Genomic DNA, 27,997 nt, shown 5'->3' on the forward strand with positions numbered 1-27,997 from the left:
TTCAAGACCAGCTGGAGCAAGAGCAGGGCAAGACCTGTCTCTACAAAAATAAAAAAAAAATTAGCTGGCTGTGATGGTGCACACCTGTAGTCCCAGCTACTCGGGTAGCTGAGGCAGGAGAATCACTTAAGCCCAGGAGTTGGAGGTGGCAGTGAGCTATGATGATGCCACCGCACTCTAGCCCAGCAAAAGAATGAGAGCCTGTCTCAAAAAAAAAAAAAAAAAAATTCTGCCTTATATAGACTGTACTAGGATAGAAGCCAATATACAAACTGCATGAACTCACATCTGGAAAAGCATAGTTAAAATGCCCAAATCTAGCAAAAACCAATACAGTCAGCCCTCTTTATTTATGGGTTTCAAATCCATAGATTCAACCAACCAAGGATCAAAAATATTTGGGAAAAAAGTTGCATCTGTACTGAATACATACAAACTTTTTTCCTTGTCATTATTCCCTAAATACAGTGTAACTATTTACACAGCATTTACATTGTATACAGTATTACCAGTAATCTAGAGATGATGCAAAGCACATGGGAGGATGTTCATAGGTTACATGCAAATTTTACACCAATTTATATCAGAGACATGAGCATCTGCAAATTTTGATACCTGTAGGAGGTCTTAGAACCAATACCCCAGAGATAAACAAGGGACAACTATACTTCTATCTAAAAACAATACCTATACACTTATGAGTTAATACTAAGAAATACTACCTTCTCTTGGCTTACTTCCTTTTCATCTGCTGTTTGTAAAGGAGTAGGAATATCACACACACACTTATTTTTTCGTCTATTCTTCCGTTTTTGGCGTTTCTTTTCTTGCTTGAGTTCTCTTACTCGTTCCTCTTCTGAAAATTCTTCACAAAGTTGTTCCAGTCGGCTAATACCCTGTACTTTTTCCACAGTCATCTAATATAACAACAAAATTGAGAGTGAATATTGGCCAGAACTTCCTTTATTTTCAACGGAAATTCTCATTTGTTAACTATCATACATACAGAACTAGTATTTCATGCTGCAATTTTGCCAGATAGTCCCTATAAAGAATCTTAAGTTTTAATATCTTAAATGATGACAGAGTCTTAAAAATCTTTTCAGGGAGTCTATCTACAACTAATCCCTATGGGAAAGGCATACTTACATACATTCCTAATCTAAACCAGTAAGATTCTAGTTTTAAATTTCAGAATTTTAACACAGCAAAATTTCCCATCCATTCATTTCTTCACATAATGAAAAGGCTATTTAACCTGATCAGATGATCTAATCTCTGAAGGCACAAACATACAAGAAAAGGAATAAGGTATCTGTTTGCCAAGAACTAGTATAAATCTCCTGACTCCTCAGAAGAGGGTGCTTAACGTTCATGAATGGACTCTGGGAAAAAAGTTTATAGCTTTCATCCTACTCTCAAGAGGAACAGATATGACCCAGTTAAAGGTTTACAACCACGTCCTAGTATACATAAAATGTTCACTAGCCAAATATTTGCTCTATAGAGTATAACTGAAAAAAAATTGTTACCAAATCACAAGCACTAAACCCAATACAAAGAGCCTTCAGTGTGCTTCTAAAAAGTAGTTCTTACATCACGGCATTCAGACAAGTTATTTACTTCATACTATTAGACATCAGTAGGCAGACAGATTAAAGCTTTCTAAATTTCCTATTTTTTTGGCTGCTTTTAACTTTTCACTAGTTATGTTTCATAGCAGCATCTTCTTAACCATCAACTTCAGTCTTCTACTCAGAGGAAATTTAAAAACCAAGGCTGGAAGAGTAACACGATTAAAAAATAAAGAAAAATCCAAAATCTTTTAAATGCCAGTTCTCCAGAACTCCCCTCCCTCCACCGAAAGCCATGAAACTGTATCAGTGGATCACAGCCTTCTGAGGTACTGGTGGCTTAATTAAGATTCAGTCCAATAACTTGACTAAGCAATCTTGGACAGCCCACCATCCTTACCTCAAAACTCTTGCGTAAAGCATCAACACCAAGATAGAAAAGCATCTGCCATGTCTGCTCTTCTGCCCGCAGTTTTTGCCAGATTCGATGCAGTCTTTCATAAAGATGAATTCCCAAGCAGGTCAGAACTTCTTCTTGAGCTATATCTATTGTCTTAGCATGCCTTTCTCTTCGCCTATAAAGGAGAATAAACCACACATTAATTTCTAGTACCCTTAACTGAAACATTAAAAAATGGGTAACACATCTGCAAGTTCAGATTAAAAACACAACAGGCCTACCTAATACTAACCTAATAAGACGGTTATACATTTACACTCAATTAACGTATCTATAAATATACAAGCACGCATGTATATAACCAATGAGAAATACAGATACAAGCAGAACTTAGTCCTAGTACCGCTAAAAATAAGGTAATTCAGGAACTGGCTCTAAAGAGATGGATTTAAGGCACTAGCTAGCTCACAGTAGGCATGACAGTTCCTTTCATCTTCTAATCACAAAAAATTTTTTTTCATTTGTTTGGTTGGTTTGTTTTTGAGGGTGAATAGAGAAAAGCAATGCCAAAGTGATTCAATCATGGGCAACAGCCCTCTAAGGCCAGTCTTTACAACAGTTCACAGAACTTCAGTGATAAAAGAGGTCTTTGTTTTCTAAAATGCCTAGCAGTAAGTAGGCACTCAGATGAGGGTTGATACACTAAACACAAAGGGAAATGGGCTTGATTTATTCTATGAACAACTTTTTCTAATTTTATTTTCACAAAAAAGGTCAGAGATGGCATTTTAGGTTCTTATATAATTTAATAATAATATACACAGTTCATGAATTACACTCAATAAAGCATTTCTTAACCCCCTGTTGCAAAGATCTGACTTCCTATGCAAAAACCATCATTGTGAGTAAAATTTAAACATGATAATGCATGGATGGAGGGAGAAAAATCCCTTCTAATCATTTTCAAATGAAAATGATAATCTACAATAATGAAAGCCAAAAAACCCTGTCTCCCTTCAAGCAAGAAGGAGCAGAGGACTGAACCAAACACCAGAGAACAGTTTTTCCCCATTGTCATTCAACTAAGAAATGCATATTTTAACAAAAAGCAAAAATATTCACAGGCACACTTTAATTTACACATATATGTACTGAGGCAGAAGGTGATAGAAATAAACTTTCAGTGATAAAATGAAGCAAAGCGCTAGATAGCCCATTCTAGCAAATTACATACTCATACCCTCCTGCGAACTCTGGCTCAGCACGACCCAAAAGATGTGCAATGAAGTCTGTTTCACAGCAAACATGTATGTGTCGTTCATGTGGGCAGCACCGCAAGCCCTCGTAAAGCGCAGCACAGTAGCCCTTTTCTTTGCTGCAATCAAGTTCCCCAATAAGGATATTGTATGCTCGGAGGACTTTATTTTTGCAATCAGTGCAAAACCTGTTGAAAAGAAAAGCCTCAAAATTAAGAACTGGCTATGCAATTATTTCATGCTACATATAACAATGTACTAGACAATGGCACTCCCTCCCATCTATAGTATTAACAAAGGGCTCCATATACACATTTGAAACATACTTGTGTAAGGGAAACACAGATTTAGGGATTACAAGAGTATAGCTAGATCTCCATTTGCAAAAGATTTTTAAACTAGAGAAGCACATGGTCTAAAAGAATGAGGTAGATAAATACCTATTATTTCATTAAATATATGCCCAGAAAATATTAGTTACCAAGGACTACCACATCTCTACTTCAAGAGCTGTTTGTACAGGTCAAAAATAAACCGAGAGAGGCAACAAACTCTTAGCTAAGTTACCTCTCCTTCCAGCTTCTGAAAGCAGATGCCATCTTCAGCCAGTAAACCTTGATTCAAATTTTTATTACAGCATTTAATACATCACAAGCTATGCATTTTGGGGTGGGGAGAAGAATGGGAAAGTAGTACATGTATTTTTTAATTTACTGGTAATTTCCAAAATGTCATATTCTTTCTTCTGAAAAATGCATACTTCTCAATACTGTCTTTAGACTGTATATAGAAATGTGAATTAAACTTAAGTGTATACAATAGCAAAAGTATAGAAGAGCTTGTGAATGTGGAGGAGGAAGCAATTTTCTTTTAGGAATCAAATATTAAACAATGAGAAATAAAAAAGAACAGAGTCTGGTTTCTTTGAATTCCTGAAAAATGGAAGAACCTAATCTGGTCAAAAGGCCAGGCTCCCAATAATAGTAACTGACTGCGATCAATTATGGTGGAACAAGGAAATTTTGATTTAAATTTACCTCCCAAGTGAGCTCATCTACTTCCACGTTGGCGTCAACCAACATGTGTGTAAAGATGACTTGTGACTCTTATAGCTCTGTTCAAGTCTCTGCTCTTGCCTGAGGACCAAACCCATCCTGAAAAATGGTGGGACATCACAGATGTCCAACAGGGAACACCTTAAACTCACTGCCCAAGGGCAACACTATTCTCTTTCCATTCCCTGGTAAGAACATCACTATTCACAAAGTCACCCAGGCTGGAAACCTCAATTAACTCCGACTTCTGCCTAGGTCCCCCTATTAAGGAAGAGCCAACTGGTATCAATTCTTTCTTACCTCTCTTGTAGCTCCCTTCTTTTCAATTCCCTCTGCCCTGGTTTAAGTTGCCTAGACTATTTTTAAAGAAGCTTCTTAACTGCCTTTCCTGTTTCAACTCTTCCTAACACTAATGCTTTTCTTACACCAAAATAATTTTTCTAAAACATATCTGATTATCTCTCTCTCAGCTTAAAAACCTTCCTCTTCATTTCTATTACTGGATTTACACATTTTAGTATAGTATCTACCTTTATTCTGCCACACATTAGTTTGATGCACATGTCTTCCTGATCCAATAGTAGGTAATTCTGTTTCTTGAAATGAATATATGTTAAATTCAAGGCTCTAAGCCCACTTGGTAAATAATGCTGACAAGTAATGTTAAATCATTATGTTTTACTAATGCTTTAAAAATGGACACAGAAATATACAAAAATTAATCAAAACGAATTAAGGACTGAAATATTAACACCCGAAAACTATAAAACTCCAGGAAAAATTGGGGAAAAACTTCATGACATTGGACTGAGCAATGATTTCTTGGATATGGCACCAAAAGGACACGTAGCAAAAGCAAAAATAGACAAACAGGACTATAGTAATGCATCGCTTAACAATGGGGTATGTTTTGAGAAACGCATTATTAGGCGATTTTGTTACTATGAGAACATCATAGCATGTACTTACATAAACCTAGATGGTATATATATTTTTATTTATATATCAAAACTCAAATGTCCCAGCACCATTACTGAATATCAATCATTTCCCCTACTTGATCTGCAATGCCAATATCAAGTGTCATATATCAGGTTTCTATACACAGTACGCTCCATTATAATCTTATGGGACCACTATCATATATGCGGTCTGTCGTTGACCAAAATGTCATTGGGTGGCACATGACTGTACATCATACATCAGACTTAAAATTTCTGCGCAGCAAAGGAAACAATCAAGAGCGTGAAAAGGGAACCAACAGAATGGGAGGAAATATTTTCAAACCATATATTGGATAAAGGGGGGTTAATATCCAGACTATAAAGAAGTCCTATGATTCAATAACAACAACAACAAAAAAACAAATAACCTGATTGAAAAATGGGCAAAGCACTTGAATAGACATTTCTCAAAAGATGATATACAAATGGGCAACAAGAATATGAAAAGATGTTCAGTATCACTAATCCCTGGGGAAATGCAAATCAAATGCACAATGAGACATCACCTCACACCCATTAGGATGTCCACTATCAATCAAAGAAAAAATAACAAGCGTTGACAAGGATGTAGAGAAATTAGAACCCTCACACACTGTTCATGGGAATGTAAAATGATATAGTCATTATGAAAACCAGTATGGAGGTTTCTCAAAATAAAAATAAAACGACATGAAATAAAACATATGGATCCAGCAATCCCACTTCTGGGTATATATCTAAAAGAATTAAAAACAGGATCTTTAAGAGATTATTTGCAGACCCATGTTCACAGCAGCACTATGCACAATAGCCAAGATGCGAAAACAACCTAAATGTCTATCAACAGATGAATGGATAAAGAAAATGTGGCATACATACATAATGTGACATTCAGCTTTAAAAAAGAGGGAGATCCTCTCATATGCTATGACATGGGTGAATCTTGAGCACATTATCCTAAGTGAAATAAGTCAATCACAAAAATTCAAATACTGCATGATTCCACTTATATGAGGTATCTAAAATAATCAAACTCATAGAAACAGAAAGTAGAATGGCGGTTGCCAGGGGTGAGGGGGAGGAAGAAACAAGGAGTTACTGTTCAATGGGTATAGTTTTAATCATGCAAGATGAAAAGGTTCTAGAGATCTATTGTACAACAATGTGTGTTAACAATATGGTAATGTACACCTAAAAATTGTTTAGAGGGTAAATTTACATTTTGTGTTCTTTTACCACAATTTAAAAAAAAAGAAAGGGCCAGGCGCAGTAGCTCATGCCTGTAATCCTAACACTTTGGAAGGATGAGGCAAGAGGATCACTTGAGGTCAAAAGTTTGAAAGCAAGACCCACGTTTCTACAAAAAATAGAAAAATTAGGCAGGTGAGGTGGTGCACGCCTATAGTCCCAGCTACTCAGGAGGCTGAGGCAGGAGGATCACTTGAGCCCAGGAGCTGGAGGTTACAGTGAGCTATGATGACACCACTGCACTCTAGCCTGGGCGACAGAAAGAGATCTTGTCTTAAAAAAACAAAAAAAAGGAAAGTCTTCCCTTAAGGAAGGAAAAATGGACACAGCAATACCAACAAATACTTCCACATTTTCAGATTATAAATGGCAAGTTTACATTTGCAGGTAAGTAAATGGTCAAATGTCAAATAGTAAATAATAAAACTTGAAATAGTTCCCTATTTTATTGCTGTAAACCCTCAGAGCAGTTTACTATATGCTTGATTGTACAACTACAGGCATCAGTGAACAGCAAGTTAAAAATATTATATGAAAGCCATAAGAATGAAAGCGATCTTTACCATTTGCAAAGGTAACATCGCACATGAATTTTAAAAAACTTTTAAGGCAGAGGTTTCACAGTCTCCTAACACCTCATTTCTAATGATGTTCTACCATAATGCTTAACTGGCTAAGAAGTGTTTTCAAATCTTTATTATAAAGTGCTTAAAAAAAAAAAAGGTAGATACTGCCAAAAAAGCACATTAGTTAGATGTTTATAAATTATTTTCAACTGACTATACCTCAAACACTCAAACTGTACCTAAAATAAGAACGGGAAACACAGGAATGATAAGGACTTGCAAATATGGCATGCAAGCGTTCTCCAATGTGCCAGATACTGCTCTAAGACTTACTATGTATCATCAACCCTCACAACAAATTTACTGCTATAATAAATCCTGTAAGATCAGTACTATCGTTATTTTTTTCTTAAAGAAGAGAAAAACTGAGGCACAGAAAAGTAACTTATACAAAGTTATAATCACTAGAACTCACATTCAATGCCATCTCCCTTAATTACTCTGTTAACTATACCTTCTCTCTAACCTTAAGACATTTATAAAATGGACTCTGCCTTCTTAAAATATAAAACATTGCCCCAAACACAGGAAATATTTACAACCATTATTGGAAACTGCAAAACATTAGCTCTGATAACTAGTAATTTTCACCCAAAAAAGCTATCTTTTGGGTGGACCGATTCATATTTAAGGAGGAAAGATATATATTTTATGTCTATATAGTCCCCTTAAAACTCCAAATAAGGGATGTATGTCCTACTCTCTTGGGTATAACCAACCACAAAAGCAAGAAAAGTTTATAACTGAAAAAAGAAAAACACCTAAACAAACTTTGTGTATAGGTTAAGTCACTGCCTTACTGCCACATCAAATAAACGCTAATCTTGATAATACAATTTTCTTTTAATCATTCACCTATGTTTAGAAGCACCCCCAAAGTAATAGTGTATATCTGTTCCAGGGTCAAAGAACAACCACAAACCCAACATGTGACAAATTTAAACAGGAGAACTCCCCCAAAGAACACCATCTCTAGATGGCTCCCTTACCAGTGTCCTTTCCTACTGCACTCTCCCTTCCTACGAATTTCCAAATGTTAATGACACTTAGAAAATTCCTTTGTAAAAGTAGTATGCTAAAAAAGAAAAATCTGAAGTTACTTTTATAGCAATGAAGCACACAAATCCCAACTCTATTTTTAGGTCCTGACAATTAGAGAAGAAATACTTCAAAATATTACTAAGTGAAAAGTTACTAATTTAATTTTAATTTTGAAAATGCCATCATAAAATGATTCTATCACAAAATCAAAGAGTACCAGAGTTTCCAAAGTGATCAAGTACACTTTATCCAATTTAGTTATTCTGTGTTTCTTGAAAAGCTGGTCTGGAACCAACAAGCAAAAATTACAAAAAAGGAGATGCTGGCTCAACACATGAAGACTAACACTGAGAGTTCCGTAGGAACATGTAAGGAATAAAAAAATAAAAAGAAAGAAAGAAAAAAAAAACAAAAACACTGAGAGTCATCCCACAAAGGAAGTGCCTATCCTGACATTAAGCTCTGCCTAGTGCCAGGAATTAACAGGAAGGCTGGAGTACTATAATACAAAGGAGGTCAGTGACAGGCCACTCTACATGACTGACAGCTAAGGCACCATCCACATTATATTGTCATGACCATTAGGCTTACCTGTGTTTTCGCAGATATGTTTCTAGTGTTTCTAAAAGACAACTAGAGTCAATTAAAACTACTTCGTCCCTGCATTCCTGGGACATTAGTTCCCATACATCCATCCAACAACCTCTGTAGGAAGAACAAATAGTAGTGAAAAGGAGGAATATGTAAGGGTAAAACATTTTTAAAAAAAGCGGAGTAAAGGATTGCTTGATTTTACCTGGCTGTTCCCTGGAAAGGTCCATAATGGAAAATGATCCTACACTTGCTGTCCTTCCTGTGGTCTTCACTACTTCTCTTATCTGTACTTAACTTCTCTGAACTGACACTGCTACTGCTCCCTTCACTGTAGTACAGTATAGTACAAAGCTTAGTGACACTGAGATAATCTGACGTAATAATTTCTACAGTCTAACTTAAAATCATAAACTCTTTAATAATTAAGATATTAGTAGGGTAAGTTTACAAATCTATATATAATGGTTACAATACTCATTTCAACCACATTAAAATGTTATTTAAACGTGCTCGCATCTTTACATAGAAACTTCTGCTCGTCTATCAAGTTTATCTCATACAATTTAACATTATTTACAGTTATCAAGATAGCAAATGGTTAATATACTAAGCATTTTATGAGCAAATATATTTGGAATGTTCTAAAGTCAAAAGGACTGAAAAAAACTATAAAGTATTTTTACCCACAAACATGAATCATTCTTCCACAAATTAAAAATTCTAATAAGTTTTGATTTTTTTAAAAAATCACTCCCATTTATAGCTATTTCATGGCAACAAAATTTTTATCTACCTTCACATTTACAAGTAAACTGGGAAAGTCAGAGATTAATCTAACTATAGTAAATAAGTTTTTGCATTTACTAAAATAAGAAAACACAAAGATGAACACTTTACACAGCCTAAATTAACAGTCAGTACTATATAAATAATTTTTTAAAAACTTACTAAAAACTTCCCAGACTCTCCCTCCCCCACAGGTTTCAATGTGGCGCTGGTCATGCATTTTGCTTTGTTGCAGATGTGCATTCCAAGCGAAATGTGTGTCTATATTCCATTCAATGACAGTCTTCTTGATTTCTCACGATTCTGAACAACTGGCTCCTGCCTGTTCTTCTGCAGGTCTCACTACAGTCCTAGGAATTCATTACACCTTGGATGCTTGAGATGGAAAAACCTTGACTCTTTACTTAACCTACTCCATACAGCTAAATATGTAATTCTCAACCCTCTGCCTAAAATATAAAGTCATACATACAATTCAGTTCCATACTCCCTCTCACAAGGGCTCAGGCCAAGGATTAGCTCCCCTTATTTTTGACAATAAAAACCTCAACTCCCGCTCTGCCTTCCACATTACATCCTTCTATGCGCAACTCCCATATTTCCTTTTTTCCTAATTATGCTTGTGTGATCCATAATCTCCTAGAACTGAAAAACTCTCAAACTCAAGTTCTCATAATTAAGGAAAAGGTTCATAAAAAGAAATCAGAGCTGGGAAATTATTATTATATCATGAGAATGTGAAAGCATTATTCTAAAAAAAAGCTTTGCAAAAAAAATTCTACAGCTTAAATTAGGATTTTATCTATAATCTCTCTTGACCTCATGCCTTCATATTATTCTCAAGATCAAGCTTTCTGAAAAAGTAGTCTTTCTGTTCCTTGTTCTACTCTAGTACTTTCCATTCACAGTTTAGTCCACTACCAGCTTACATTGCATTCACTTTGCCATCCACTGTGATCTGGATTCTGCTTCCATTCAACCACTAGCTCAGCTCATCAAGATCACCAATCATCTCAGTGTTGCTAAATCCAGTGTCCACTTTTGGGGTCCTCATTGACTTGGCAGCATTCAACACAGCTGACCGGACCTCCTTGAAAAACTTCTACCTCAGTTTCCTCCTACCTATCTGGCCACATTCTCAAGTTTCTTCTTTCCCACCATTAAATTAAATTCCTCTGCACTGTTTTCTCTCACTCTACTCTTTCCCTTTAGGTTATCTTAAATATCATTCTCTAACACAAGATATAGGCCTACAGTTCCAGCCTAGACCTTTCTTTCAAATCTCACACTTACTCCCAGACAGAAAATAACCTGGGTTTACTTATATGTATATGAGAACACTCCCAGAAAGGCTGACCTAGATCACTGCTATTTATTAGGCTGCAACCTAATCAACTGTATTATACTTTCTCTGGACAAAGTCTAAACAAAAAAACAGGTGGGCGGGGGGAGGAGTAGAAATGTATAAAATGGAGAGTCACGGTAGCATACAATGGTGGTGACCATCCAAGGTGGAGGACAGGGAGTCTTGGCCTTGCTATCCATACGCATGTGGGAATAACTGAAACTATCTTAGTCAAGGAACACTGCTTAAGATCGACTAAGTCCGTTCATACTGATTCCATACTCAGCAGACAGCCTTCTAAAACGTTTGACTTCCCATGTAGTGGGACTATAGCTGGAGGGGGATGTGAAGTCTGTGGAGGTTTGGTTTTTGTTTCTAAGCTGAAAGACAGGAAAACATAGCTGAATGTCAATTTAATAAAAGTAGGTAACTGATGAAGCAAAGTCACTGAGAACAAAAGAGGAGGGGAAATCCTGAGCAAAAGTGTAGGACTGGTCTTTGAAGGAAGGCAGCAATAAGCACAGAAGTGCAAGATGTTGGGGTACCCTGCTACTTTTTTAATTCCTCAATGAAAAATATGCATAACAAAAAAAGAACCAGAAGGCAGGCTTTTTACTATAGCACACTACTCTGTGCCTTCAGCCAATGGGTCATTCTCTAATGAGATAATCAGACTGAATTTTGCATTTAGAGAGTCAAGATATTGTCTAAAGATACTGATAAATCAAGTATGTTAAAAAACAATTATCCTCAGAAAACTTTAGGCTTTAATGGGTTCAGAGTACTCCCACATTTAGATATCATGTAACCTGTGGTTCTTGTTTGGATCCTAATTCATACAAACCAATATAAAAAAAAGCTGTTAGAAGCAACAGGGGAAATCTGAATATTAACTAGGTATTAGATTATTACAGTTAATTTTGTTAGGTATTATAATGACACTGTGGTTATGAAAGAAAGTGTCCATATATTCAGAGATGCATGTGGAGGTATGTACGAGAATTACATGACGCCTAAGACTTGCTTTAAAATACTTAAGCAAAGAAAAAGGTAGATAAATGAACAAATGTGGCAAATTTTGATAACTGTTGAATCTGAGTGAAAATTCATGGCGGAGGGGTGGTCCTTTGTATAGTCTTTCCACTTCTGTGTTTGACAGTTTTCATAATAAAAATTTTAAGATATGTTTTGTTCCTCAATATAGGAAAAAAGAAAACTTGATAGATTATTAACAAACCACCACCTGGTCACCTAGGTCTTTATATCAGGGAGGAAGACGTCTATACAACACTGGTGTCAATGATACTAATGAGACACTCAAAATTTAACTTTTAAAATTAATTCAGAAGTATAGTTTTGAATCCCATTCTCTCCAAAACAGAAGTGATTTCTTAGAAACTCCCTTCAAATTCCATGGCTTCTCCCTACCATCCCCACCCACAAGCCATTTTGTAGGGTACAACTGTAGCACTGTGCTGGGAGATGGGAGGAAAAGCAGCCTTGGACATTGTAGCATCTAACCAAGAAGAAAACTATAAATTAGTTACATAATTACATATTGCCATAACTGATTCAAGAACTTTTTTTTATTCCTTGATAAATTATTAGGGAAACCTAGAGATAAGAAAGGTAAGAAAAATAATTTATGCATTATTACTATTATACAGACCAAAGAATGATTATCACTACTTTGAAACACTTATTTTTAGGTACATAAATTTCCACAAAGATCTCAACTTCCTTGCTCTAAAACATATTTAATATAAGGAAAAAAACTTTTAAAAAAATCAAATCTTTGAGACCTTATATAGTCTCAATTCAAAAAGCTCTATAGAACCAGGGGACATATTTATTTTGATCTATGTTGTAGAGTATAACCAATTAATGAATTAAAACTAACAGTGTGTTTCTTCTTTTTTTACTAAATATGATCAACTTTTATAATCTTAACAAAGACAAAGCACCTTGGTATTCAATTCTACTTACCCCAAAGGTTTTGGCTTGTGTGTATCTAAGGAGTGCAATTGACATCTCTTGTTCTTCTTACTTTTTGGAATAGCATCTATCATGTCATTTAGTTTGGACCTAATTAAAAACAAACCATTAAGGATTTAAGCAATATTCATTTTTCTTTCAAATTTTAAAATCTCTGTTTACTGCCTTTTAGAGAGAAGTTTATTTAGGGTATTATAGACACATTGTCTACCTTGAAAATTTTTCACCAAATTCTAACCCAGAAGGGTCTATCTTCCCTCTCCATCCTCAGCCTGTCAAAATGTTGAAAGAGACATACTCTATTCAACACACTCTTTCCCCAAGACTGCATCTATCTCACTCATCCCTGTATCCCCACATCTAGCGTGTGCCCATTACTTCATAACTGACTGCTATCTGACTCTCAGCTATCTTCCCTTGTCCAAACATTATGTAAATGTGTCAGGCATGGGGGGGTTGAGGCGGGAAGATCACTTGAGCCCAGAAGTTCAAGGCCAGCCTGGGTAACATGCAGAGACCTTGTCTCTTAATAACACACACACAGGTCAGGCACGGTGGCTCACGTCTGTAATCCTAGTTCTCTGGGAGGCTGAGGCAAGAGAATTGCTTGAGCTCAGGAGTTCGAGACCAGCCTGAGCAAGAGTGACTGAGTGTCTCTACTAAAAATAGAAAAATTAGTTGGGTGTCGTGGCACGCACCTGTAGTTCCAGCTACTCAGGAGGCTGAGGCAGGAGGATCACTTGAGCCCAGGTGTTTGAAGTTGCAGTGAGCTACAATGATGCCACTACACTCTACCCAGGGCAACAGAGCCAAACTCTGTCTCCCAAAACACATATACACACACACACACACACACACACACACCCCCCCCAAACATTATGTAAATACATAATATCCTTAATGAGGAGCCACTGACAGAAAATTTATGCAAATATAGAATATGTATCACTATTATTCATACCTTACCATCCAATCAGCAAAGCCTGTCAACTGTAATTTTTAAATATATCCAAAATCAAATTACTTCTTATCACCTCTATGATTATCACCCTTGTCCAATCTTTAGCTTAGTCAACTGCAATAGCAGGTGTCCCAAATGGTCTCCCTGCTGCCACCCTTTGCCCTTTACTTTCTGGGCTTCACTCATTAGACAGAGTGATCCTTTTAAAACATAAGTCAGATGTTATTCCTCTGTTCAAAAACCCTGCAAGGTGTCTTTCCTCAGGCAGAGTAGAAATCCAAAGTCCCTATCACCACCTCTAAATAGGAAAGCCTCAGGATTTAGTCTTCAGACCTCTTCTTTTCCTATTTATACTCACTATATGACACAAATCTATAGCTCTAAGCCAGACCTCTCTTAATTCTACTTAGCTGTCCAATTGGTATCTCAAACTTAACAGACCCAGGAGTGAGCTCTACAAAATTTACTTCTTTCAGGAAATGGAAACCATTTGTCCATTCTTTAGACCACAAATCTAATAATCATCCTTGATGCCCTCCCTCACAACCAATCTAACCTAAAATCCTGTTGGCTCATTCCTGAAAACATACCCAGGATCCTACCATTTCTCGCTACCCCCATGGCCACCTCTCCGGTCCAAGTCACCATTATCTCTCCCATGGGTCATTAAACAGCCTGTTTCTCTGCTTCCCTCCCTGCCCTTGCACCCTCCTTCACTTTATTCTCAACAGAGGTCAAAATAAGCCAAACTTCAAGTCAGACTATGTCCCTTACCTGCTCAAAACCCTTCCAAAGCTTCTTACCTCACTCAGAGTAAAAACAAAAGACCTCAGGATGACCTACAAGGATCTACATGATTGGACGTTTTATCACTCTTCTGACTCCGTCTTCTATTACTGTTCCCTTCATTCATCTACCTCTAGCCACAATGGCTTCCTTGCTGTTCCTCAAACATGCCGATAAAACTCCAACCTCCAAACCTTTATACTTGCTTTTCCTTCCTTCTCTGCCTTTCCCCAGATATTCACATGGTCTGCTCATTCACTTCATTCCAGTCTATATTCAATGTCATTTTATCAGAGAGGCCTTCCCTGATCACCTTTCATATTAATTCCATCTACCCATTCTCTATTCCCCTTACTGGTTTTTCATTGTAACTTATCATACCTGAAAAATTGTGTATTTACTGACTCTCCTGAGAGCAGAAACTTTACATTCACTGGTACACAGAAGTCACTCAATAAAATTGTTGAATAAGACTCAATCTTTGTCCCAACCAAATTTAGAAAAAAAGCTGCCACTGTCACCAAGCTGTTTAAAAATTTAACAAACTCATTTTCTCCTAATTGATTACACTTACCCATGTACATAAAATAATGTATAAAGCTTCTTTGCATCGGTCATGCAGCTCCGAGTTACAGATAGGACTCCCTTAGGCCCTACTGTAAGGGGTTCAAGGGCAGGATTTCCAGACTCTACAAGCTGGGAAAAGAGGCGCTCCACACTGCGACGACAACCAACACATGGGACAAGCTGAGAAAGCGCGCTCAAGACTTCACGTGATGTCACCACCATGGCAATACTTAGATCTTGTTGCTTAAGCATACTATGTCGCTAAGAGAAACAAAGAAAGAAAAGTGAAGAGGAGTCCTTAAGAAAGACATAAAATTATTCTTTCACTACTATTGGTTCCTATCTCTGTGCAGTAAATACAATTCAGCAGGGCTTGCCAACTCTATCTGCAACTGAGTTAGAAAGGCAAAGTAGTCACCTTGTCCATGCTGTACTGAGTTTGTTCCAAACCCCCTGGTCCTAAAATCCAGGGTATAAAAAATCCTGCTTAGGATGCCAGGACTAAAAAGTATGTGCCCAAGCATTATAAAAAGAAGCTCTGTATCTAGAAATGTAGGGCTGGTTCAATGAGTATTAAGCCTAGTACTCGCACTTAAAGAGGAAAAGAAAGAAAAAAAAAGAACGAAGACACAATGCAGCTTTACCATGTCTTCTTTTTAACAACATACTATATTTAGCTGTAAGAGTCACCTTAGGATGATCATGTAGAGCATCAACGCTCAACTCAGAGTTATGCACAGGTATTATGGATTAGTGGGAGAGAACAAGGCCTATCTTACTTACGTAGGAGCCTGTAGTGAGTAACTAACATGCTGGCATATGTGAATTTTATCTGTTGGTTAGGACAAGGCAGAAAAAAGACTGAGAATTACAGTTTCAGAGAAATGAGCAAAACTCTAGTAAGTAATTTCTACTTAATGGAATCATAGTTACACTACAATTAACACTTCCAGATTTACCCAAAACAGATGGGAAAGTAGGATAATTCCCAAGAAGCATTTTCTCACATTTACCATTAACCTTTCAAAGTTTTCTCTAAAAGTAGAAATTAAGTTTTGAAGTAAACTAACAAGCTATCTTCTATTATTTTAATTACAGTCAGCCCTCCATAACCATGGGTTCCATATTCATGGATTCAACCAACTAACCGAAAATATTTGGTTGAAAAAAAAAAAAAAAAAAGGATGGTTGCATCTGTACTAAACATGTACAGACTTTTTTTGTCATTAGTCCCTAAACAATACAGTTTAACAGCTATTTATATAGCATTTACATTGTATTAAGTATTACAAGTAATCTAGAGATGCTTTAAAGTATAGGGAGGATGTACATAGGTGACATGCAAATACCACACCATTTTACATCAGGGACTTGAGCAACAGAGGATTTTGGTTTCCATGAGGTCCTGGAACCAAACCTCCATGGATAAAAGGACAATTGTATAGTATATTTAAGTGTACTTATATAAGGTATCATATTTCTCAGGAATTAAATAAAAATCAGAAAGTTCATAATATAGGATGAATTTTTTTTTTTTTTTGCCTGAACAAAACAATTATTACAGAAGAAAACCAACAAGTTCTTAAAGAAAAGTTGTATACCTTATATGTTTAAAAAGTAGGGAAAGGTGGCCTGGTGAAATTAGAGCCCTATGGACTTAAAAAATGTTAACACAACACCACCAATTCTCTTTCACATGACAGGTACATAACTACATATATTCGCTATAGCAACAGTAAAAAAGAAAGCAATTTCAGTGCAATACTAGGGAACTCTACATAAAACAAAACTAATACAGCTAAATTTTAAAGAACTCTTTAAAACACATATATGCCATTAAAAACGCTGACTTTAAAAACTATTACCTGAATGAACTGCTTTAGCTGTGCACCATTGTTCTGATGCCCATCGAGATTTAAAACATTGTCAGGAAATTCCATCACCATCTTAAAATGCAAAAAGAAATCAATTATTTTATTCCCTTCAAACACATGATATAGCCTATTTTATAAACTTCTAGGACAGAAATAGCCCCCCAAAAGCCAGATTTGCCCCCACCCAAAAAAAAAGTTAAAAAAAAAAAATCCAAGCATACAAGTTTCTAAAGCCAAAATGGTATAGTCATTAGGAGCAAGAATATGGAAATCAGGTAGACAAGAGTTCAAATAGAGGTTCTACCACTTACAATCTATGTCATTAACTCTGGGCAAGTGACTTACCTGAGTCTCAATTTCCTCATTTGTAAAATAGGATTAAATAATTTCTAATATCTATCTCATAGAGTGGTCATAAAAATTAAATTATATTTCAATGTTTATTGCAGTGGCTAATTGCATTTAATAAGTGGAATAACCTGATATTTTTAGTTATTCGTCTTAACTATGAAATATAATCTTGTAACTGTTTTCTAAAAATCTACATATCTATATATTTAGAACAGTACCTGGCACATAGTTTACGTTTGCTCTAATTATGAAAAAGGGCACACTGAGGTACTCATTCAATTATCAAAATTCACTACCAGAAGAAGAGGGATGTGAAGCTGAAGGATGCTACGGTATGTCACATAATGGGAATTCGTAATTTGCATGTATCACTGATCTGTCGTGTGATTCCCATTATGTGACATACTCAAGCAGGGATGTTAAAATGTGAAAAAAAAAAAGTATGCTTTCAAAATAATGAAAATAACCCACGTGTAATATGGTAGGACAAACTATTTCCAAATGACAAGGGCCACAAACTCCTACATACCCTGAGTGAAGTCAGGATAAAAATCCATTTGAGGCAATAACAAAAAAATCCCTACCCGGTTCAACGTGATCTTAAAAAGATCCCTTTTTTCTTCCCCAACCAGCACCACACTGCTTCTTTAATGAAGGTGACCATTCCTTTCTTTCCACATTAGAAATGAGAGATTTAAAACATGCTTGTTACAATAATAAACTGAGGCCTCATTAACAACTAAGGCAAGTGTAAACAATAGAGATAAGATCTTTGCTTAATTTGATAAGGGAGGAATACTGGATGTGTGAAGTAGGTAAACAAATAGATACTAAGAGGATGAATGATGCCAACACCAACTTAACATCCTAAAGGACTTCACTGTATTTAACAGAATCAAAAACTGTATGTACAATACGATTCAAATTTTTGTATGTGCATATTTTATCTTACACAAAAAGAAAATACATAATATATTAGATGTGGCCATCTCCAGGTAGTGGGACAACAGATGTCTTTTTAATGTGTTCTGACCTTTTGCGAATGTATTACAATGTACATATACTATTTATTGCGAGGGGCGGGGGGAGGAGGGCTAATGTTCCTTGCTTCCAATTTTATATTTATTATACCATGTTCACAGACATGCTTTCATCTCAATAGCTTTTACTGTTCTGGAAGTTTCTTCTTCCATACTTATAGATGAAATGTCTAAATCTCAGTTTCAAAGATCAATTATCCAATTTTCAGATTTATCAACCTTGATATTTTGTTTCTAGTTTTACTTCCCAGTCTTCTTATTAATACCTCTAACACATAATAGTAATGCTTAATGTAGCTTCATATATAGTATATATCAAGTATATATCAATACACAGGCATTGTTATAAGTACTTTCATATATTAACTTTACCAAGAGTACAAAGTAAAACTTAAGTCACTAGTCTAACATTGTAGCTATAAATGATCGGGTGAGAATAACTGAAATAAATGGGCAAAATATCTAATGATTTCATACTGCCCATATATTTATTGTAGTTAACACGGTCCACTCAAATTCAAAAAAATATTTAATAATCATTATATTAAAAATCTTGGTCCAGGCTGGACGTGGTGGCTCACGCCCTGTAATCCTAGCACTCTGGGAGGCCAAGGCGGGCGGATCATTTCAGCTCAGGAGTTCCAGGCCTGCCTGAGCAAGAGCGAGACCCCGTCTCTACTAAAATTAGAAAGAAATTAATTGGACAGCTAAAAATATATAGAAAAAAAAAATTAGCCAGGCATGGTGGCGCATGCTTGTAGTCCCAGCTACTCGGGAGGCTGGGGGAGTAGGATTGCTTGAGCCCAGGAGTTTGAGGTTGCTGTGAGCTAGGCTGACACCACGGCACTCTAGTCAGGGCAACAAAATGAGACTTTGTCTCAAAAAAAAAATCCTGGTCCAGAAAACTGACAAAAGAATTAAAATAGCTAATAGTTCAATTAACACACATTATGTCTTCTGGAATCACCACAGGGCTTAAGTCACAAAGAAATTTAACTGTGAAGTCACGAAAAAGGTATAGGACAAACTTTTTGAACCATGTAACTCAATAGAACACTGCAGGTCGCCTCGAACCTACCCATTTAAAAAACTAATACCTTGATTTGCATTTTCAGTTGCTTGATACAAATATACACCATTTCACCACATACCAATTGCCACATAAAATTTAAGACAACTACGTATGCTGTTTTAAGATCAAAGCTATCAATTTAGCAAACATTCAATGACTATTCCTTATTGAACCAAATCAAAGGCTCTTCAGTCTGGTTCTTAGATGAAATCCTATATTTCTGACTCAATATTTATCTTTATTTTGATCAACTGTTTTATTGTTTTAAAAATTAAAGCAGAGGTCAAAGAGTACATCTAACATACTGAGACCTACCAGCTGATTTGTAAAAAATTATAATTACATGAATATCTGCTTTAGAAATCCTTTTTTAAATCATGAAGGGTTAAAATTAAAAAAAAACAAAAAACCTCATTTCGGATCATTTCATTTTCACCTACCTAGTATAAAAAACTGTCAAGATCTATTTTTATGTCTTTCCTGGGTTTCATCAGCTTAGATGATACTAAATTTTCTCTTGTATTTACTCCCTACCCACCCTATATACTCTGCACTCATTAATTACTCTGTCCTTGCCTTTCAAACACTTAGGTCAATGCCTTTTTGCCTTACTGTTTTCTGGCAAATCACTACATGTTGTTTAATGTTTTAAGAGATGAAAATAAGAAAAAGGGGAAACTAAAGAGGCTAGTAGCACTATTTCCCCCCATTCTTTAAAACCACTTCCTTGACTTAATCTTCAAGATCCTAAGTTATCTAAAGGAAGACAGTATTTCAGGTATGGTTTCACAGAGGAGTCATTAGCATTCAGCTTCGTGATGAGGTTGCCTATCCACAGCTAGCCAGAAATAGAACAAGTCATTGTGCTGCAATTACTGCATTATAAAGTTTATTGACTCCATTACCCACTTTCACTCTTAAGTATCTGTCCTGGTTTCTCCTGACCACAAAAAATCTGTTCATAGCATATTCTCACAAGTTCTAACTGGTGATACTAAGTCTGTATTTATTTAAATCATTGTCACTTTGGTTTTACTCTTTTACTTCTTCATCCACACAGCCATTAGTAACATCTATCACCCTTGGTAAGATTAAATATTAAATCAAGAATTGAAAGAAAACCTGAAATGCTAAACTTTTAACAAATGCAACCTAACCCCCAAGTGAATATGCTACAATTTATTCTTTCAAAGCCTAAGGTAGTTAAAAACTCTTATCTGAGGTTCTAGTCCATTTAGATTGGTTTGAATTAGAAGGGTAAACTGCATTCCAGAAATATTGTAGCAACTTGACAATTATGTACAAAGAACTTATAAAAGGTTCTTAGCTTTTGGATCCAATAATTTCACTTCCAAAAGCCTAAGAAAATAAATTTTAATGCAAAGATGTCTGCACTGTTTATATTCTTATAGCTTATTCATAGTAAAAACTAGCACCACCTCTACATCCCATAATGGAAGAATGATTAAAGTATGCAATGTCACACAATGGAATATTATACAGCCATTAAAAATGTTTAAGAGTGACAAGAAAAGTTCCCGATATCACATTTAGTTAAAAAAAAAAAAAAAGCAGAATATAAAATGTTACAGAAGACAATGTATCTCAACTTTGCATCTATGTATGTGTCTGACTTGGAATTACACTAAATGTTGCTAATCTCTGGGAAGTATGATTAAGGATAGTTTGTTTTTTTTTGTTTTGTAGTTATTTTTTGAGATGATTTTATGAAGAATATACATGTTTATTCTATCCTTATTGAAAAACACTTGCCTAAAAACTATTTTGTTGTTATTTTTAGAGACAGAGTCTTGCTCTGTCTGGACTGGAGTGCAGTGGCATAATCATAGCTCGCCGTAGCCTCAAACTCCTGGCCTCAGGCAATCCTCCTGCCTCAGCCTCCCGAGTAGCTGGGACTACAGGCATGTGTCACCATGCCTGGCTAATTTTTTTTAATTTTTGTTTTTTTGTAAAGATGGGGTCTTGCTAAGTTGCCCAGGCTGGTTTTGAACTCCTGGGCTCAAGCAATCCTCTCACAGTGCTCGGATTACAGGCCTGAGCCACCATGCCCAATCTCAAAATTGTAATTCTTAAAAAAAAAGAAAAAATTATAATTCTTCAAAGATGTCTTTAAAATAAAATCTGTATTGTCTGTCTGCTATTTTATAATTCTAATAATATTGAACAGCATTTTGGCCACACACTGTAACAACTTTCCAAAAAATTACACCTGCTTATTTATTTGGGATTTTCTCAAATGCACCTACATCAGCACCGTACTCAAGCATTCATACCCACTGAACTACCACAGGAATCTTTCAGACGTGGATACAACATAGGACATAGAAGAGGTAGCTACTTCTTCATATACAAGCTTCTTAATTTCATTTTACAAATCCAAGTTAAAATAACCAATTTAACTAAAGCTAGGTTTCAGGATCCCTTACTCAAATGATAACATTTGTAACCGATTGTGAACTGTAAACATTGTAACTAGACTGCAACATTTAGCTGCTACCAAGATTCTAAGACTACTATTTGAAATAAAGATCAGGCAATGTTTCCTCAGTGCATTACTGATGGACACTAGTAACAAAGATCAAATCAAATGTTAACTTCAGGCATACACTTCCATCAAACTGTCAATGGACCAGCGCAGAGTATAAACCTCTACTACAGGCATCTTCCTTCTGTCTTCCCCGTCCCGCTTCTCCCCCAACAAGTGTTTTGCTCAACATTCTTCCTTTAAGTAGTAGGTGGCAGAATGATCCAGAAAGAAACTTTTTTCTATAAATATGGTGCATCCTTAACAAGAATTTTCACTAACATTCATTCACTAAACAGTATTCAACGACTGTGCAGAAGTTTCAAGACAAAGTAATAAATGTCTCATCCATTCTCTAGTGATAAAAACACATTCCAAAGCAAAGAAAAACTGTACCTTTTCCTAAATAAAATGCTATTTGAGATATTTAAATTAAGTAAGCTTAAATTTTATTTGCCTTGGTCACAAGTCCACAATACAATAAAATCAAAATTCAACCACCAGGTACAGTGCAAAATAAATGCCATACTAAACCACAGTGCAAGGTTACATCTCTTTCAATGGAAAATTTCAGAAATTCATATCATTGTAGAGAGAATACAGTATAAAGGCACCTAAAAAGCTGGCCATTTTCAAGTGCTATATGACATTAATGTGCTGCATTCACATTAAAGGTGCTTATGTAAATATACAATCAATAAGCATCTTTTAAAATTTTGTAAATACTCAAATTTATGTTAGTTTTCCCTATATTTTGAAAAATACACTCAATAGTAATCTTGTATCCAAACCCACTGGATTTTTTTTAAAACTTCAAAGCCATTCTGAGACAATAAACTTAAAAGATATCAAACTTAAGGGTTTATGTTGGCAAGAGAGAGAAGAAAATATCAACAAATGAATTCCTATCAGAAGTTTTCAAAACGAGAAACCCATCATTTAATTTGATCAGAGTGTTTTTTTCAAACTATTTGAAATACCAGTCCATTATACTTCCAGTGCAAAAAGTGCAGAAATCATTATGAAGGCATACGAGTAATTTGTAATGCATCAACACAAATTCTATTTACTTTATCTCAGGCCAAATCATTCTATCTTTTTCCATAAAAAAAAAATGCACTTGGATAAATATAGATGCTGTCACTTAAAAAGTTCTAATAAATTAAGTCATTCAATAGCTTTTCTAATCTTTTTAAAAGTACTGCAGCTCAATCAAGTCTTAATTGAGACTGGTAACCAGAAAGGCATAGACTGGCATCTCTACAATGACTTGCATTTTATATTAAATTTGAAAAAAACTTCAGTAGATATTTGCAAAAAAAATTTCAGGAACAAAATTGATCAACTGTCTTTGAATGGCAAAAAAGCCAAAGGTGGTAAAATGAAGAGACTTAGCTGCACCTTATCAAAATAAGCAAATGTATAATCCAAAGCTTCAGCATCATCAAAATGCAGATTTGAAAAGATATTCAAAAAAGGTTCATTTCATCTCTTAAGAAACAGTGTCAAGCAACTGCACTCATTTCCTGTTCAGATTCAATTCAAATTTCAGCCATTTCCTTTTAAAGGAAATAGTACAGCAACACAGGGCAGAGGGTCGGTAATGCTATACCACCACCTACTCTAAAAAGGAAAACTACCTAGAACTGGGTCTTGACACTCAAGATGAGCAATCAGCTTTTTATAGTACTCTTACACATGCAATAATTTGGCTTCCTTTAAAACAAAAAAGAGCTACCTATTAACTGAAGAATAACTAATACCAAGAAAGCCCGTTTTGAAGAGTCATGGCCTAGCAATACTACCATATCAAGAGTTTTAATGTACTACTAGACTATAGGAAACTATTCACAACGAAATCAAATCATTTTAATGGCACCTTTACTGTGCAAGAGTATGTCATTCTGACCTCAGTAATTAAGCTTATGTAGTGAAAGCTTCGGTATTAAAATAGAAAAAAATTCAGGTAGCCGTGCAGCTGCGACATTTCCAGGTAATTAAGCTTCCCTGAGGAGAGGTGGTTTCTGTAAGAATAGGCCCTAAACGCCCAAGATCCTTCAACCCCTCTCCAAGGCGCGTGCTTTGGCAAAAGCAGCGTGAAAGGGTAAAGGAAGAAGGTTCAAAAAGAAAGGAAAACCTGGGGGGGAGACAGAGCGTACAGAGATCTGAGCTTGGGGCTGGCAGAGGTTACCGAGCAACCCACTGCAAAGGCGAGTTTGTGGGGCCTGCCGGAGAGAAGGCCTCGCCTAGGAGTTGCAACACACTCTTTCTCCAGTGCGCAGCGCTCGGCTTGGGGGAGGGGGAGGAGGGGAAACAGCTGCCAGGGGAGCGGCGGGCCCAGCCCGGCCCGGCCCGCTCACCGTGAGGGTGTCGTCTATGTAGAGGGGAATCTGCCTCCTCTCGAAGGGGAACTCCTCCTCCCCGTCCCTGCACACTGCCACCAGTCGCGCCATCGTCCCCGACGCTGCCGTTGCCACCGTCACCACCTCCTCCCAGCTGCCGCCGCCGCCGCCGCTGCTCCTGCCGCTGCCGCCTCCTCCCAGCTCCTGCCTGCAACAGCCAAACCCCGCGAGCTCAAGCACCCGCCGCCGCGCAGCACATTCGCCACGGGCGGGAGGGAGCAGAGCGGGAGGGGACGGGAGAGACGGGCTGCGTTTCCCATCACCCGATTCCACACAGGCTCAGCCAATCAGCGCCGGGCAGCGCCGGGACCCGCCCCCTCGCGCCTCTTTGCCCCCTCCCCACCGCCGGCTGGCCTCCAGTCGCGGTCCAAAGGAGAGGCGGAAGGGACCTGCCGGTCCTGGGGCTCCCCCCACCTGTCAAGGGAGTCCCGGCTCCAGGGTCCCACCGCCGACCTCAGCTCCACCGCCCACTCTCCGCTGCCAGCCGCCGGGGTGCCCTCCACCCACAGCTGACCCTCTTCTCCCCCTTTCTTGGCGTGCCCCGCCCAGCCAGTCCCCTGGGCTGCAGTTGCCCAGCGCGACCCCGCCCATGGGAGGGGTCGACCCTGCCACGGCTCTGCGGCCCAGACCTCACCCTTCTCGGAGGAAGGCTCTCGGTCCTGACCTTCACCGTTTTCGTGGTCGCCTCCCTGACCCCACCTCTGCTCCCCGTTACCGGCTGACGAGGCCCGCGTCAGGGCCGGCCTGGGCGGGAGTGCGGCTCCGAATACCGTTTCCTCTCCAGGCTCAGTCAGCCGCTCGCGCCACGGGGGAGTGGGGGAGGGAGGGCGGGGGATGTGGGGAGGGTGGGGCCGGGAGGGGCCGAGAACTCCGGGCGGGGCCCCGCCTCCTCTCGCGAGACTGTAGAGTGCCGCTCTGGGGTCGCGGCTTTCGAAATCCTTGCTCAGGGAGCCGGGGGTTCTCCCTGGGTAGTGCTACACGCGTGATCGACGTCTTCCTTCGAGTCTAGCTACTCAAATAAATCTGAAATAGCGCTTGTAAGAGGAGTAAATAGGCCTAAGTCTCTGTCTCCCGCCGTGCGGGACTGAGAACCGCTTTACCGGGGGCCGAGGGGGCGAAAGGGTGCCGAGCCGAGCTCGCTCAGGGCTGACTCAGGGTGGAGGCCCAGTGAGAACCTGGGTAAGTGGTGAGGGGCTGAGGCTGCCGAGGTCTGTGAGAGCAGAAGGCAGGAGTGAAGAAAAGGGAGACAAGCATCTGGGGGGTGAGAGACAAACTCTGGCCTTTGTATTCTGGTACTTGTCGCTGAATGCGCTTTCCACAGCGGGAAAATTGGAGAAGGAAAGGGCCTGACACACTGATTCATCGGGAACCAGCTGCATAACTGCTTCCCGATCTAGGACTACATGGAGATCCCGCCTAGGGGACCGAAAATATTTAAGTGCTGTCAGTTTTTTGTTGCTGTTACACTGGAAGCAAATAGAAAACTGGACAGTGGCTTGTGTATTTGTCCTAGCCAAAGAAAATTCTTGGTCTGGGTTAATATTAACTTAGGGACTCCCTTGGGCAAAGTACTGGCACTGGCCAAAGGCCTTTCCCTCTGACCATCTTCCGAGAATCAAAGCTGCTCCCCGCCATGTACTCAGTTCTGACCTTGAAGGCTTTGGAGCTCTGTAGTAAAGCCAAAACAGTTGTTGGAAGGTATTTTGCCTATGAAAGTTCTGGCGATTTTAAGGATAAATCCATTTACTGCTCTGAAAACTGTCTAATCTTGAGGACAGATCTATATTTCTTGGTAGAATAGGCTAGAGTTGTGATACTGACCTTTAAAGAGTATTTTGGTCATCACATGAAGTCTTAGAGAATCACAACAAAAAACTCCATAGTGCATCCTTAGCCATGTTGACTTATGACATTGTGTGGTCACTGTTAGGGTAGGTGACATAATAAACTGGAAGAACCATTGTTCAATCCCAACGGCGTGATTATTCAGTTAGCATTTATGTCTTTTGATCATGTTGGGAGAGCAGAACAGTATGATCATTAGCTTAAATCCAATAGGCATTTAGGATATTCATGTTGTTTCTGACAGGTTAGACTACATAAACAAAATATGGACATTTTTAGAGAATCTTGTGTTTTATGTAAAAATACTCTTTAAGAAAAAAGAATACTGTGATATTTAAGATCTAGAAGTGCTCTTATAAAGGCTACATCCATTAATTAATGTCACTAATTTAAACCTTTTAAATTTCGTTAGGATTATGGTTGGTAAAGAACATTGAAAATAACAAGCTCAATACATAGGTGCTAATTTTAATTACTTTCATTACTGAACACACACCAGGTGCTAGCAAAGAATATTCACCCTGGGGACTTAAATCTAAGTTAGAAAAGGCATTAAAACCATAATAAAATGAGATCACAACAGTCTCTCGCCATCTGAGTTTACTTTCCCTGATTTCGGTTTGTCTTTTAGGTCCACTGAGCACACTCCCTAGTATCTTTGGACAATTTTTCACCATACTATAGACATTCAGTCAATACATGATTCTAAGAATAATTTGCTAGGTAAATTGTTCTTTCTCAAGGAGGTAGCCTGGGTACTACAAATACAACAAAATCCAAGGGAAAATGCTTAGACAATTGTTTCATGACAAAACGATTTTTAGCTGTTTGTGCTGTGCCTCTTCCTAGTTTTGGAGTAGGCACTTATTTTTATTTTCACTATTGGTCTATCTTCAGCTATAACTACTTGTACTTCAGCAAATACTTCTTGTGTATTGTCCTATGTACTTTAAAATGAAAACTACCTGCCTTCAGAGAGCTTACTTATAATTGTCAAAATAAGTGATTGCTACATAAAAAAGTCAGTTGTAATCTGTTTTTTAATTTTGATATTGGCATTGTCAGGAAAGTGAAGGCAATTAACAGCAAAGCACATTTTGCTAGTACCTAATAATAAACAGTTGGAATGATGGAGATGTAATAAATTATCAGCAAAATACCATTCTTTGTCTTCTTAGGTCCCCAAGGTGAGAAGCCAGCCACAAAACTCAGGCATAAATAAGATAGGTCTTTTCTCCAACCTACCCAGGTTTACAAGAAATAAAGAGTACCAACTTATTCCTTATTATTTATTTTTATAGACTGTATGTAAACTCCTAGGGAGCAATTATGTTTTTGTATGAATTATATGAGATTAGACATTGATTCTCAATAAAAATAAAACTGTCATCTCCTGAGATATTGGTATTGGTATATATGTGGTAGATATCCTGTTTATAACTGTATAAAATTAAAATCATGGGAGTGAGTCACTTTCTGAAGGTCATAGATAGGCTAAAGTCCCAGACCAGATTATATTATTCTTTATTCAATCCTCACTTTGTTCTCTTTCTCTCTGCATTCTCTGTCCTCAAAAATTGATAGTTGCAAAGAAAATAATAGTTGATTAGGAGACCTTTTGTTGTTTTCACAATAATCACATTGGGTTTTT

General features: G+C 37.5%; 1 protein-coding gene across 4 annotated transcripts in view; it reads right to left on the reverse strand.

Moving 5' to 3' along the window:
• The window catches only part of GGNBP2 (gametogenetin binding protein 2), a 31,355-nt gene extending 6,007 nt beyond the window's left edge, over nucleotides 1–25,348 (reverse strand). The window contains exons 1-10 of one of the 4 annotated variants that reach the window (XM_012648683.1): nucleotides 25,136–25,348; nucleotides 24,460–24,649; nucleotides 17,083–17,163; nucleotides 15,225–15,478; nucleotides 12,895–12,993; nucleotides 8,980–9,105; nucleotides 8,775–8,888; nucleotides 3,215–3,418; nucleotides 1,975–2,149; nucleotides 723–917 (exon numbers count right to left, since the gene is read on the reverse strand). In XM_012648683.1, the coding sequence (XP_012504137.1) occupies nucleotides 723–917; nucleotides 1,975–2,149; nucleotides 3,215–3,418; nucleotides 8,775–8,888; nucleotides 8,980–9,105; nucleotides 12,895–12,993; nucleotides 15,225–15,478; nucleotides 17,083–17,163; nucleotides 24,460–24,552 (1,341 nt within the window). In that variant the 5' untranslated portion in view covers nucleotides 24,553–24,649; nucleotides 25,136–25,348. Of the gene's footprint in view, nucleotides 1–722; nucleotides 918–1,974; nucleotides 2,150–3,208; nucleotides 3,419–8,774; nucleotides 8,889–8,979; nucleotides 9,106–12,894; nucleotides 12,994–15,224; nucleotides 15,479–17,082; nucleotides 17,164–24,459; nucleotides 24,650–25,135 lie in introns of all 4 variants that reach the window. The other 3 variants (XM_012648682.1, XM_012648685.1, XM_012648684.1) reach the window with 3 other exon arrangements.
• Nucleotides 25,349–27,997: the final 2,649 nt, after the last annotated feature.

Source organism: Propithecus coquereli, unplaced genomic scaffold (assembly GCF_000956105.1).
Source record: "Propithecus coquereli isolate 6110/MARCELLA unplaced genomic scaffold, Pcoq_1.0 Scaffold291, whole genome shotgun sequence".
NCBI classification, from domain to species: domain Eukaryota; kingdom Metazoa; phylum Chordata; class Mammalia; order Primates; family Indriidae; genus Propithecus; species Propithecus coquereli.